General features: G+C 39.3%; 1 protein-coding gene across 1 annotated transcript in view; it reads left to right on the top strand.

The window, feature by feature from the left end:
* The window catches only part of LOC124798197 (dynein regulatory complex subunit 2), a 59,443-nt gene that overhangs the window by 16,780 nt on the left and 29,144 nt on the right, over positions 1-13,519 (top strand). The window contains exons 4-5 of the mRNA XM_047261535.1: positions 3,029-3,167; positions 4,380-4,603. Of these exons, the coding sequence (XP_047117491.1) occupies positions 3,029-3,167; positions 4,380-4,603 (363 nt within the window). The remainder of the gene's footprint in view (positions 1-3,028; positions 3,168-4,379; positions 4,604-13,519) is intronic.

The raw sequence follows: 13,519 nt of genomic DNA, 5'->3' as shown, positions 1-13,519 counted from the left end.
TTTACAAATAAACACTTCCCTGTTAATTTCAGTATATTATTAGTTTACTGAATAACAACAAATAGTTTGTAATAGTTTATTGGTAGTTATTTATTAATATAGTTTCTAGCAGTTGTTTCACTTAATTACTGTATAGTTATACTCATTTTACATCTCTGAAGGTTCTATCTGAGATTTGATGTTTGGAATATAACAGATGAAAAGTTGTCCACATCCTCCATGAAGATAATTTAGATACTGGGAAGCTGAAAAACAGTATATAATAGTGTCTTATTAGTCAGTCCTCGTATAAATTATACAGCTATGTGAATTCTATGATTTTAGATTTCTTTTAGTAGTGAGGAACAGTATTTGTAGAAAAAAGCCACATTTACAGCATGTATATTTATTTGTTTTTACTTTATGTGTTTCCTGTATTAACAGAAAATAATTTAGATCTTTTATAGTGTTCTAAGCAACACTGTTTCCAGAAAAAACAAGCCACTTTTCCAGCAGTGTGTATTAATTTGTCTTGCTTTATTTGTTCCCTACATTAATATAAATATCATGCACATCCCAGTAGGCAAACAATTTACTTAGAGAAGGTATAGATTTCTAAAGTAACAGTTGTCACAGGTTTGTAACAACTACATTCAAAGAAATTTTACATGTAAAGAGAGTAAACCATTAGCCTTAAGTGGAGAGCAGACTAATATTGGTGACATTTGATTATCTCTACAATGTATGCTGAATAAATAAAGGAATTACAGCAAACAATGTGACATACATAAGAAGTACAATAGCTGCTCCATCATATGTCTACACCAGTTAAATTGAGTATTTTGTTACTGATAAAGCCTTTGAACATAGTAGCAAGAATCTGGGTACTAGTTTTGCCCATATGAATGTTTAAATACCAATACCAACACAAGCTATTATTATCTCCTCTAATGATGTCATTGACAGTAGATTAAATAATGTTATTATGTCTTGCAGTTACAGACAAGGACACATATACTATCAAAAGAAGTCAAATTGACTGCTCCATTTGCAGTGAATAGTTTATCAAATTTACTGGGTCATACTGCTAGCTGCAGGCAAAAAGGTGGTGTGTGTCTTGTGGATCACCACAGTCTCTGGTCATCCTTCCACTAAGAGATTATCAGAACTTTTTTTCACTTCAATTCCAGTCTACTTGGTGTCTTTCATAACAAAGAAGGTGTTGTGGTTGGTGGCCAGTTCTCCATTGATATTCTCAGATTTACATAATACTTTGTCAGAGCTGTACTCAGTAGGACTTTGAAAAGAGTAAATGGCATATGAATTATTGTCTGCAAGAACCTATTTCTTTATCTGAAGCTAGGACATTTATGATCCACAGCCAAGCAAGGTGTCATATTCATGCTTCATCTTCTCAAGTGGTGCAGCTGTCTGTAATCTGATATCTGCAGATGCTTTTACCATAAGAAAATGTATCAATTTATGGGTTGGGAATGGCAGTCTTGCCGAAGTAGTGGCAATATGTTTAGCATGGGCGGAAGTTTTCCAGACAAGTGCTGCAACTGCTCAAGGAAGAATACAAAAGAGAGCTGGTGTATGCACCCAGGTTGCTCACTTTTAGGCTACATATCCATGCAGTGAACTTTGAATATGTGGGTATGCTCAAGTTTATTCTGAAGTAATTGGCTATGTAATAAAGGGACAACAGCTATCCACTTCAGCTGTATTTAATGTTTTGTTGGCTTTTTTATTTCTCCAGTTGTGGGTACATGTCTGTTTTGTTAAGTACTTGTGTATTTAGCTACAGTAGGGGATTTAAATGGTTTTCTTCATAATAATACATGAATTTTCAAGTGTTATCGACAGCTTCATTTCACTGTTCAAATGTTCGAGCTTGGGAAGCTACTGCAGCATCATCTGCTTGGATAAAATATCTTTTGTTGTGTCTAACTGTAATTGCTCACCCATTCATTCACAGTCAATGAGTGGAGAATAGAATAGGAATCTTACTGTTTTGCCAAAGCAGTGACAATATGTCTAGCATGAGCAGAATTTCTCCAGAAAATTCCATCCTCAAGGAAAGGCATCAGGGATGTAACACTAGTAGAGTTATAAATTAACAAGCAGAAGTGGATACTGCAGGCTACTTCTGTGAAGTGCACAGACAATAAATTATGAATACACTAGTAGTAATGGAAAATTGTTCAGAATTTTATTCTTGTGTATGAGACAGATTTGGAAAATGGAAAATACCTGCCAAAGCAAAGATCATGAAATAAAAATCATATTATGTGCAAATTTTGACCTATGGATCGGACTACTGGATTCTGACAAAGAAAAATCTGAGCAGAATATAAATGACAAAGATTTGCTTTCAATGAGGGCTCATGTCTAATATGAGAAGGGAAAGCATAAGAAGTGAAACAATTTGAAACATCCTTCAGATCAGCCCCCTAAAAGAAATTATGGAGAGAAGTAGACTTTAATGGTTTGGCCACATTAAAGGAATGAGACAAGAAAGACTTCCAAGAAGGGCTCTAGAATGGACAGAACCTGGAAGAAAATCAATTAGAAGACCACAAACAAAAGGGAGAGACTAGGTGAAGGAGGGTGTGAACCAAAGGTGACTGCAATGAGAGGAAATGCTGAACAATGTACTGTGAGAGAAAAGAGAAACTTGGAAGAGACTCTGTGAATAACCTACATAATCAGAAACTCTGTGTGCTACTGTGAATTCCTGTTTGCTGTATACCTTGCTGTGTGTTTCACAGAGGAAATAATTAATTAAGTTTCGTATACATAAAGGCATGGCTTTGTCTCATCCCAGACTACCTCCATTTACAAGCTGTTGTTTAAGTAAAAATTTTAAAAAAATGCATCTCACAGATGCTCCACAACCAATGTTATTGGACAGGAGCCATTGATGATAGGTTGTTAATCATCATTTATGTTTATTATACTGTGGCAGATTACTTTAGTATACCATCTACACATTACAGGTAATGTGGTATCAAAAGCAAGTTTCATAATTTTCAGAATAATTTTACAGGCCCTTTGGGAGTCTTTTCAACATGTCACCAGCTACAAGACACAAGTTATGGAAAATCTTTTAAAAGATATGGAAGATGCAGCTGACCAGTATAATAGAATATTACAATGCCATACAGAAGCAACAGACAGATTGCTCCGTAAGTCTCACAAAATATTTTGTTTTTATTTGAATTGTACTACTTTTTAACTATGCAAGCATTTTTGTGTGTTTGCAACTCTAAAACAGTCTACATTAATACAAAACCATTAATACACAAAGTTATCAACAACTTATGTCTTCAAACCTGCTAAAACTTGACAAACAGGGTGGCAATTACTGAACTGTATGAAATAAAATTGTCATAACCTCTGAATGGTTTGCATTAGGATGTTCAAACTGCATGATTGGCCACAAAGCATGGTGGAAATTAATTTGATGTGAATACACTTTGGTTTAGTGATGAAGCTCACTTTCATTTGGATGGGTTTGTCAATAAGCAAAATTGGCGCATTTGGGGGACTGAGAATCCACATTTTGCGACCAAGAAGTCTCTTCACCCTCAACAGGCGACTGTGTGGTGCACAATGTCCAGTCATGGAATAATCGGTGAGATATTCCTTGATGGCGTGGTGACTATCAAATGATATGTGAAGGTTTTGCAAGATGACATCATCCCCATTATCCAAAGTGACCCTGATTTCAACAAGACGATGTCCATGCAAGATGGAGTTCGATCCTATTGAAGCAGGAGAGTGATTAATGTCCTGGAGAAGCACTTTGGCGACTGCGTTCCGGCTCTGGGTACGCAGAGGCCACTGCCATACACCTACATTGGCTGCCATATTCTCCAGATATGAACACGTGCGACTCTTTTTTCTGGGGCTGTATTAAAGACAATGTGTACAGCAGTAAACCCGAAAACATTGCTGAGCTGAAAACAGCCACCAGTGGTCCGACACTTCAGTGAGTCATACAGAATTTTGCTATTCATCTGTGCCATATCATTGCCAATATAACATCCATATTGACCATGTCATCACCCAAATTCAAATATCTGTAGAGACATTTTCATGTTGAATAAAGCATGTGCATGCCATAGTTTGTAACTAATGTATGTTTTTTTTTGTATGGTTCAATAATTGTCACCCTGTATATACCATGAGGTTCTTTTTTAAAAAGGTAACCTTTAACAGTGCATTGAGGGCTGAGAATAGTATTCTTTGTGATCGTACATCAGAGCTGTTGTCATATCGTCAATTTTGTCTTTATTACCAGCCATTGTATTACATATTTTAGTTTGACAGCAAAGCTTTTAGTTATACTTGTATTATTAAATTATTTCCGAATAATTTGTTCTTCCATATTTTAGAGATTCATGAAGCACGGCTATCTCATTTGCATAACATTTATTTGGAGGAACGTAAGTCACTGCTACAAGCAGCAGAAAAAGAGAGGTGTAAAATTCAAGAAACAGCTAATGCTGAAGAAGAATATTTACGTGTTCTTCTTTATGGATTACAAGCTTCAATGGATAAATTCAGTAAAGAGGGGATAGCTAACCAGATGGCAAAAGTTGATGCACGCAGGAATAATGTAAGACATTAATGAAATAATATACGCTTGATTGTTGGAATTGCATGCTTTTATTAAACATATATTAAAGTGACAATTCCTGTAGCTTCATAGAATATCAATTTAAATATTAATATAATAGAGGGAAACATTCCACGTGGGAAAAATATATCTAAAAACAAAGATGATGAGACTTACCAAACAAAAGCGCTGGCAGGTCGATAGACACACAAACAAACACAAACATACACACAAAATTCAAGCTTTCGCAACAAACAGTTGCTTCATCAGGAAGAGGGAAGGAGAGGGAAAGACGAAAGGATGTGGGTTTTAAGGGAGAGGGTAAGGAGTCATTCCAATCCCGGGAGCGGAAAGACTTACCTTAGGGGGCAAAAAGGACAGGTATACACTCGCACACACGCACATATCCCATTTAAATATTAATTTAAATATTAATTTAATATTAATTTAATATTAATTTAATATTAATTTAAATATTAATATATAAATTAATTTGTGGACTTTTATGTGCAATAAGTTTTAGAGGTGATGCTTGTAAAGAAGCTATAAGAATGAAGAAAGTGATGTGCTCTAGCCAATTTTTAATATTGCACTTGCAGCAATGTACTTCGTCAGGAGTTGTATGATGTGGAGTGTCAGGCATAGTGCAGATAAGCTTGGGTGATAGTGAGGCTGTGGTCTAAGGATAGTGTCTTTAACAACCGATCCAGAGGTCTTGGTTTCCAGGTTTAATACCAGCCAGTGCTTCAATTCCAAATAAAAACCATCAGCTGTGACAGGCAAAAACTGTCAATATAAGGGGTCATCTTCTTTCTAACAATAGAATGCTAAGATTCTGAGTTTTGTAGGGGAACTTAATAATTAGCAAACTGGACTCACAATCAGAAGGTCAGTGGTTCAAATCCCCATTGTGCCATCCAGATTCATTTTCTGTGAGTTCCCTAGGTCACTGAAGGCAAACGTCAGGATAGTTCCTTTCAAAGAGGCATTGCCGATTTCCTTCTACATCCTTCCCTTATCTGGGCTTGTGCTACATCTCAGATTACCTTGTTGTTGATGGGATGTTCAACTCTAATCTTCCTCCCTTTTTTTAAGGTCTTGGGTGGCCATAGAAGACAGCAGAAATCATTCACATGAGAGGATGACACAAACATACCATCGTTTTACTCTCGTATAGCCTTTTCATGGAGAACATAGGGCATAGAGAAACAACTGAAAGAGCTGAAAACAAATAAGTTGCATGGTCCAGATGGAATCGCAGTTCAGTTGTACAAAGAGTACTATGTGGTATTGCCCCCTTACTTGACCTGCATTTATCAAGAAACTCTTACTGAGCTAAAACTTCCAAGCAGATGGAAAAAAGTGCAGGTGACGTTTGTATATAAGAAAGGAATAGAACTGACTTGTGTAATTATACACCAATATCCTTAACATTGGTTTACTGCAGAATCCTTGAGCACATTCTCAGCTCGAATATAATAAATTTCCTTGAGACAAAAGGTTCTGTGCACAGATCAGCACAGATTTAGAAACTCGCCCTTTTCTCACATGATACCCTAGAAAACATGGACAGAAGGCAACAGGCGGATTCCATATCCCTAGCTTTCCAGAAAGCATTTGACGTGGATGACCCACTACAGATTGTTGATGAAGGTCTGAACATACTGTTCAGATTCCAAAATATGTGAGTGTCTTGAAGACTTTTTGGGTGATAGAACTTAGTATGTGATCTTTGATGGCGAGTGTTCATCAGAGACAAGAGTATTGTCTGGAGTGTCCCAGGAAAGTGTGATAGGACCGCTTATTCTCTTTATACATAAATGACCTGATGCACAGGATGAGCAGCAATTTACAGCTGTTTGCTGATAGTGGTGTGGTATGTGGGAAGGTGTCCTCATTGAGTGACTGTAGGAATATACAAGATGATTTAGACAAAATTCCTAATAGGTGTGTTGAATGACAGCTTGCTCCAAATGTAGAAATATGTAAGTTAATGCGGATGAGTAGGAAAAACAGTCTTGTAATGTTTGAAAACAGACTTAGTAGGCAGCAGCTTTACACAGTCTCTTCAATTAAATATCTAGACGCAATGTTGCAAAGCAGTATGAAATGGAGTGAGTATGTCAGGTTGCTAGTAGGAAAGGCAAATGCTCGACTTCGTTTTAATGGGAACATTTTGGGAAGGAGTAGCTCATCCATAGAGGAGATGGCATATAGAATGCTAGTGTGACCCATTCTTGAGTACTATTTGAGTGTTTGTGATCCCCACCAGGTCATATTTAAGGAAGACATCAAAGCTTCACGGGCATGCTGCTATATTTGTTACCGGTAGGTTCTATCAGCACACAGATATTACAGATATGCTTCTTAAACTCTAATGGGAATCCCTGGAGGGAAGATGTTCTTTCTACAGGGCATTGTTGCACGAATGTAGAGAACTGGCATTTGAGGCCAACTGTAGAATTATTCTACTGCTGTAAACATACATTTTGCGTGAGGACCATGAAGGTAAGGTGCAAGAAATTAGGGTTTGAACAGAGGCTTTTAGACAGCCTTTCCCTTCACTCTATTTGCAAGTAGAACAGGATGGGAAATGACTAGTAGTGGTACAAGGTACCCTCCACCACACAACATATGGTGCTTTGTGGACTATATATTTAGATTTGGATGTAGAAAGTTAAATTTTGTAGGGATTAGTGAAGCGAAATGGAAACAAGACTGAAATTTCTGGTCAGTTGATTATAAGGCAACATCATCAGCCCCAGTTAATGGCACAGCAGGTGTTGTCATATATATTAACAGAAAAGTACCTAACAGGGTAAGTTAGCATAGGCTGATGATGAGTAAATAGAATGCATAATGTAATAAAGGAGTGATAAAATATGTGAAGGAGATGAAAATATGATAGTCCTAAGTGATTGGAACGTCATTTATACGAGAAAGAATGAAAAATAATGTTAGTGGAGGATATGGGAAAAAGTATAATTGGGAAGGGAGGCTTCTACAGTTCTGCCATAGGTTTCGAGTGGTTGTAGCGAACTCTCTCTTCCAAAATTGAAAGAAATGAGCCATTGGTCACAATTTTTAGTCTTATTAACCAGGTTTCAACACTTCTAAGAGTGCATTCACCGGAATTTAAATGTTTAAAGTGGCGTATAACATAATTACAAATTTATGGGAAAAGAAATTTTTTATATAACAGTGTAATTAATGACTAACAATGCAAGACAGAGACAGTACTTACATGTCATGTTAAAAATAAATAACAGGCCAGAAGGGCTTTAGTCACAATTTTTTTAAAAGAAGGCATGAAGGTGAGCCACTATGGGCTGCTCATACCTGTACAGGCACAGGTTGCAATTAACTGAGGCCTCAGTCCATTACTTACAAAACACTCCGTTACTTACAAAACACTCATGCATCCCATTTTATAATATTGCTGAAGTGTGTGGAGCACATATCAAGTTACCTCATAGAGGGTATTGAATGTATCAGGGCATTCAGTAAATAGCATAAAAATTCCTTTTCTCTTGGCCAGTTTGAGTTTAAAAAAATTGTAATTTTGTTTCTTGTCACTCTTAAACATTCCAGCAGCATATATTTCCAGTAACTCCTGGTAGGTGGCAGCACTGTAATCAGTCTTCAAAATGGCAGCTGCAAATAGATATGTTCTTAGCAAAGAGTAGATATTGAATTTCTTTTGATGGAAAACCAAACCGTCACAAATATTCACAGCAATTTATAGAATGTCAATGGACACCGGGCAATGGATAAAAGCATGATAAATTACTGGTTGAAGTGTCTGCCACCAACAAAATGAGGAGAAGGAAATCTGTCTGACCTCCTACATGCAGGCCAGTGGCACACAGCTGTGTCATCTGCCATGTTACAACATGTAGACAATTTAAACTGAAATGATTGACAAATAACCATCAAGCAACTCAGTGCTTAACTTGACCTTGTTGGTAGTGGTGACCTACTTGTACATCTTAGCATATTCAAGAATCCTAACTGAGGAGAGTGCAGGGGAAGAAAGAACATTTGCGCTGCATTGCTTGCTCATTGTGGGGCAGATGACGACGATTTTTGTCAAACATCGTAACAGGCAATGAAACATGGATTCACTGTTTTGAACCTGAAACAAAATTGCAACGTCTCCTTTGAAAAAGAAGCTCAAAATATTATTCTCAGCTGGTGAAGTCATGGTTACAGTCTTCTGGGTCTCTTAAGTGGTTATCCTGTTATCTGTCTTTCGCCATTGGCAAAAAGTCTTCTCTGAAAACTATTTGAGATTCTTAGGAGAAAAAAAGAAAAAAATTATTACAAAGAGTTCATGGCCATAAGAATATGAACACACTTCTCCCGCTCCATGATAACACAAGTACACATATAGGTCTGCGCACACAAGATGAGATTAAAAAAAGCTTCGGTGGACAGTTCTTCCTCATCTGTGCTACAGCCTGGCTCTCACACCTTCTGTCTTTCTTGTCTTTGACGTACTAAAGGATGGTCTCTCTGTGAAGGACTACGACAGTGATGGCGAATTTATTGATGTGGCAAGAACTACACTGAGATGCAGCACAGTAGAGTGATTCCATGACAGCATATAGGCTCTCACAATGAGGTGGCATAAAGCCACAGAATTGAAGTGAGATTCTGTGGGGAAATAAGGTTTTATAGCCAAACAACCAGGGCAAAATATGGTGTAGTTAAACAATGAGATTTGAGAAGAAAAATGTGTTGCATTTGCTTACTAAATGACCCTTGTATACAAAGAAGGGCAGCCCAAAAGATCAGATGTTTTGTTTGATCCATGGGAGAGTGTTATAGAAATGCTGAGAAGCCGGAACTGGCAGACACTTGAAGATAGATGCCAGTTATGTCACAAAAGCATTATTACCCCTTACTTCATCGCTCATATCTCTGCAACAGACTTACAGGGGATGGCAATATAATGTGAACACCTGTACTTACTCAGGATTGGTTTATTAATAAGGGGTTGGACCCCCATTTGCCTGTAATAAAGCTGCACTTCTTCTTGGAATACTGACATATAATGATTGTATAGTCTCCAGTGGAATGTTATGCCACTCTTCAATCAGAATCTCTTCTAAATCCTGTAGTGATGAGGGAGGCAGAAAACAACTTCGGAATCTGTGCTCCAATACCATCCACAAGGGTTCGATAATGTTCAAGTCTGGGGATTGTGGTGGCTAGGGAGGATGCTGCAGTTCAGTTGTACACTACAACTGTTCTGTCCTGTCTGTGTTAATTGGTGCATTATCATCCTGAAATATGGCATCATTGTTGGGGAGAAAGATTTGAATCATGGGGTGCACCTGAACACTTAAAATATTCACATAATTGTTGGCTGTAACATGACTTTTGAGAGTAATGATGGGATCGGCAGAACACCATGATATAGCTGCCCACACCATCACACTTCCACCTCCATGATTAACCATCTGAATGAAGCAATCAGGATTGTAGGCTTCTTTTGGCATTCTCCAGACGTAAACCAAGTCCAATGTTGGGAATAATGAAAACTTTGACTCGTATGACTATATGACGAGTTTCCATTGATCAGCCATCCAGGATTTATGCTTCTGACACAATGTTTTATGCTTCTTTGCATTGGTTGTCATCACTAATGATTTCAGTGTAGCACTTAATCCAGAAATATTCATTGTATGGCATTCTCAGTGGACAGTGTTGATAGATACAGGGTTTCAAAGATGGCTGTTGAGCTCTGCAGTCACTTTAGCCTCCGTAGTTTTGTGTTGTTTTGACACAATTTGTGTTAGTGTATTACGATCTGTCATTTAGTTTTGATTTGCGACCACTATTACATTTACACAATGATGCCTTTCCATTTTTTGTGTAGGCTGTCATGACTATTAAAATAGTTGCTCTTGAAGAAACGTTCAATAAGCTGGGTATCTTGGTTACTGATGCTCCAGCTAATCAGGCCTCCACAATCTGCCCTCTTTGGAACTCTGTTAGGTCTTTCATTTCACGTCAACCTCAGCCTCAAATGCAAATACAAACGGTGCACTACTTGTAAACAACTTGTACTGATGCCTAGTCTGTACTGTTTCTTACCTGCATTGTTGACCATCAAACACAACCATCCCATTGCTACCACTGTTGACATTGTTTTGCCTCTCCCCTGTAGATGCGAGACCCTTTGCATACATCCTCCCATCACCACATACTTCAGTCCAGTAATAGGCATCTTCCTACCCCATCAAAGCCAGGGCTACCTGCGGAAGCATCATTGTGACCTATGAACTAAGCTGCAACCACTACGCTGCTTTCTATGTGTCCATATAAAATGACAAGTAGTTTATTCACATGAATGGCCACTGACAAACTGTGGGCAAGAGTCAGCCGGACCACCCAGTTCCTGAACATGCTGCCCAACTCGATACACTTTACAGCCTGCACCATGTGCATTCTTCCTACCAACACCAACTTTTCTGAATGGTGCAGGTGAGAACTCTTATCTGCAAAATGTACTACATTTCCATAGCAACCCCCCTCCCCCCTGGCCACAACTTCCACTAGTCCTTGTCTTCCATCTCTCCATCTATCTATGCCTTCCCAGCTCCCAATCCAGCACCACATAGCATTCTACTTTGCCAACACACCCACTAATATTTTTCCTTTTCTCTACTTTTCTCCTTTTCCACTCCCAACTCCCATTCTCCAAACATCCAGACTGCACCTAGCAGCCCTACCCTGTTCCCACCATGTTGCCACACACTTCCATAAGCAGTACTACACATTCCCCAACCCCCACACTGCTATCCCTCCACCTCCCTGCCCCAGGCCTCCTCCTTATCCCCACTGCCTGCACCAGATTGCTACTCCCAAAAGGCACAGTTTCTGTCCACAGTCCAGCCACAGTGACTGGAGCTAATAGTCATTTATGTGAGTTTTGTCAATGTGTAGTTTTTTCTATTACAGAAGAAGGCTTTTTGGCCAAAAGCTTAAATGCATAGCATTCCCTTCAGTGTGCCTGTCTGCTCCTCAGTGTCTCCTCTGTAATTGGTAACTAGCAATCTATCCTTTTCATAATATTGTTGTTATTCCATCCTGAACTATCCATTGTTCAAAGATTTCCTTTCCATAATATATGCCCAGGGTGTTATTTGTACAAAACTTGTGTTTGCAGGTGATAATTGGTTACATTCTTGGGGGCATATTTTCATCGAGGACATTTCAGGAGCTTCTCGGATTTCTCCATTTCAATGCAAAGTCAACCCAAGCTGAACACCTACTGATCAACAAATTTGCGCTGTATCTGAAATTCGTGGAGGGTCACAGAAAACAGTATTTGTTCTCACTGGTCCAGAGAAAATACGATCATTGACAAGCAACTATTATCATGTAAAACAAGATACAGGTTCTGTCATTCACAACCAACAAACCCGACAAATATGGTCTCAATTCCAGATTGCTACCAATATAGCAACCTCGGAAAAAAGGAAATGCAGAGAGGGAAGCAATCGTTTGGACCGTATGTCATTATATGCCACATGGAGCCATTTTAAAATCAAGGAAGAAACTTATCTTCAACTTGCTAAGAAGCTCAAAGAAAAGAAAACATCATTAGTTGGTACAATTGTAGCTGGTTACCAAGCCCCCACAGAACTTATCTCTGCCTACGTAGATCAAGACCTTCAACCCATTATATGCAGTCTTCCATCCTTCATCAAAGACACCAACCACTTTCCTGAATGCCTGGAATCCTTACCCAATCTGTTACCCCAGGAAACCATCCTTGTAACCATTGATGCATCTTCCTTATACACAAATATCCCGCACGTCCAGGACCTTGCTGCGATGGAGCACTTCCTTTCACGCCGATCACCCGCTACCCTACCTAAAACCTCTTTCCTCATTACCTTAGCCAGCTTCATCCTAACCCACAACTTCACATACCAACAATTAAAGGGAACAGCCATGGGTACCAGGGTGGCCCCCTCGTACGCTAACCTATTTGTGGGTCGCTTAGAGGAAGCCTTCTTGGTTACCCAAGCCTGCCAACCCAAAGTTTGGTACAGACTTATTGATGACATCTTCATGATCTGGACTCACAGTGAAGAAGAACTCCATAATTTCCTCTTCAACCTCAACTCCTTTGGTTCCATCAGATTCACCTGGTCCTACTCCAAATCCCATGCCAATTTCCTCAACATTGACCTCCATCTGCCCAGTGGCCAGCTTCACACATCTGTCTGCATCAAACCCACTAACAAGCAACAGTACCTCCATTATGACAGCTGCCACCCATTCCATATCAAACGGTCCCTTCCCTACAGCTTAGGTCTTCGTGGCAAACGAATCTGCTCTAGTCCTGGATCCCTGAACCGTTACACCAATAACATGAAAACAGCTTTCGCATCCCACAACTACCCTCCCGACCTGGTACAGTAGCAAATAGCTAGAGCCACTTCCTCATCCCCTCAAACCCAGAACCTCTCACAGAAGAACCCCAAATGTGCCCCACTTGTGACAGGATACTTTCAGACTCTGAATGTGGCTCTCCAGCAGGGATACGACTTCCTCAAATCCTGCCCTGAAATGAGATCCATCCTTCGTGAAATCCTCCCCACTCCACCAAGAATGTCTTTCTGCTGTCCACCTAACCTTCGTAACCCCTTGGTTCATCCCTATGAAATCCCCAAACCACCTTTCCTCCCCTCTGGCTCCTACCCTTGTAACTGCCCCCAGTGTAAAACCTGCCCCATGCAGCCTCCCACCACCACCTACTCCAGTCCTGTAACCCTGAAGGTGTACATGATCAAAGTCAGAGCCACATGTGAAAGCACCCACGTGATTTACCAACTGACATGCCTACACTTTGAAGCCGTCTATGTGGGAATGACCAGCAACAAACTGTCCATTCAC

Source organism: Schistocerca piceifrons, chromosome 1 (genome assembly GCF_021461385.2).
Source record: "Schistocerca piceifrons isolate TAMUIC-IGC-003096 chromosome 1, iqSchPice1.1, whole genome shotgun sequence".
NCBI classification, from domain to species: domain Eukaryota; kingdom Metazoa; phylum Arthropoda; class Insecta; order Orthoptera; family Acrididae; genus Schistocerca; species Schistocerca piceifrons.
The sequence above is the reverse complement of the archived record's forward strand: the minus strand, read 5'-3'. Positions and strand labels throughout refer to the sequence as shown.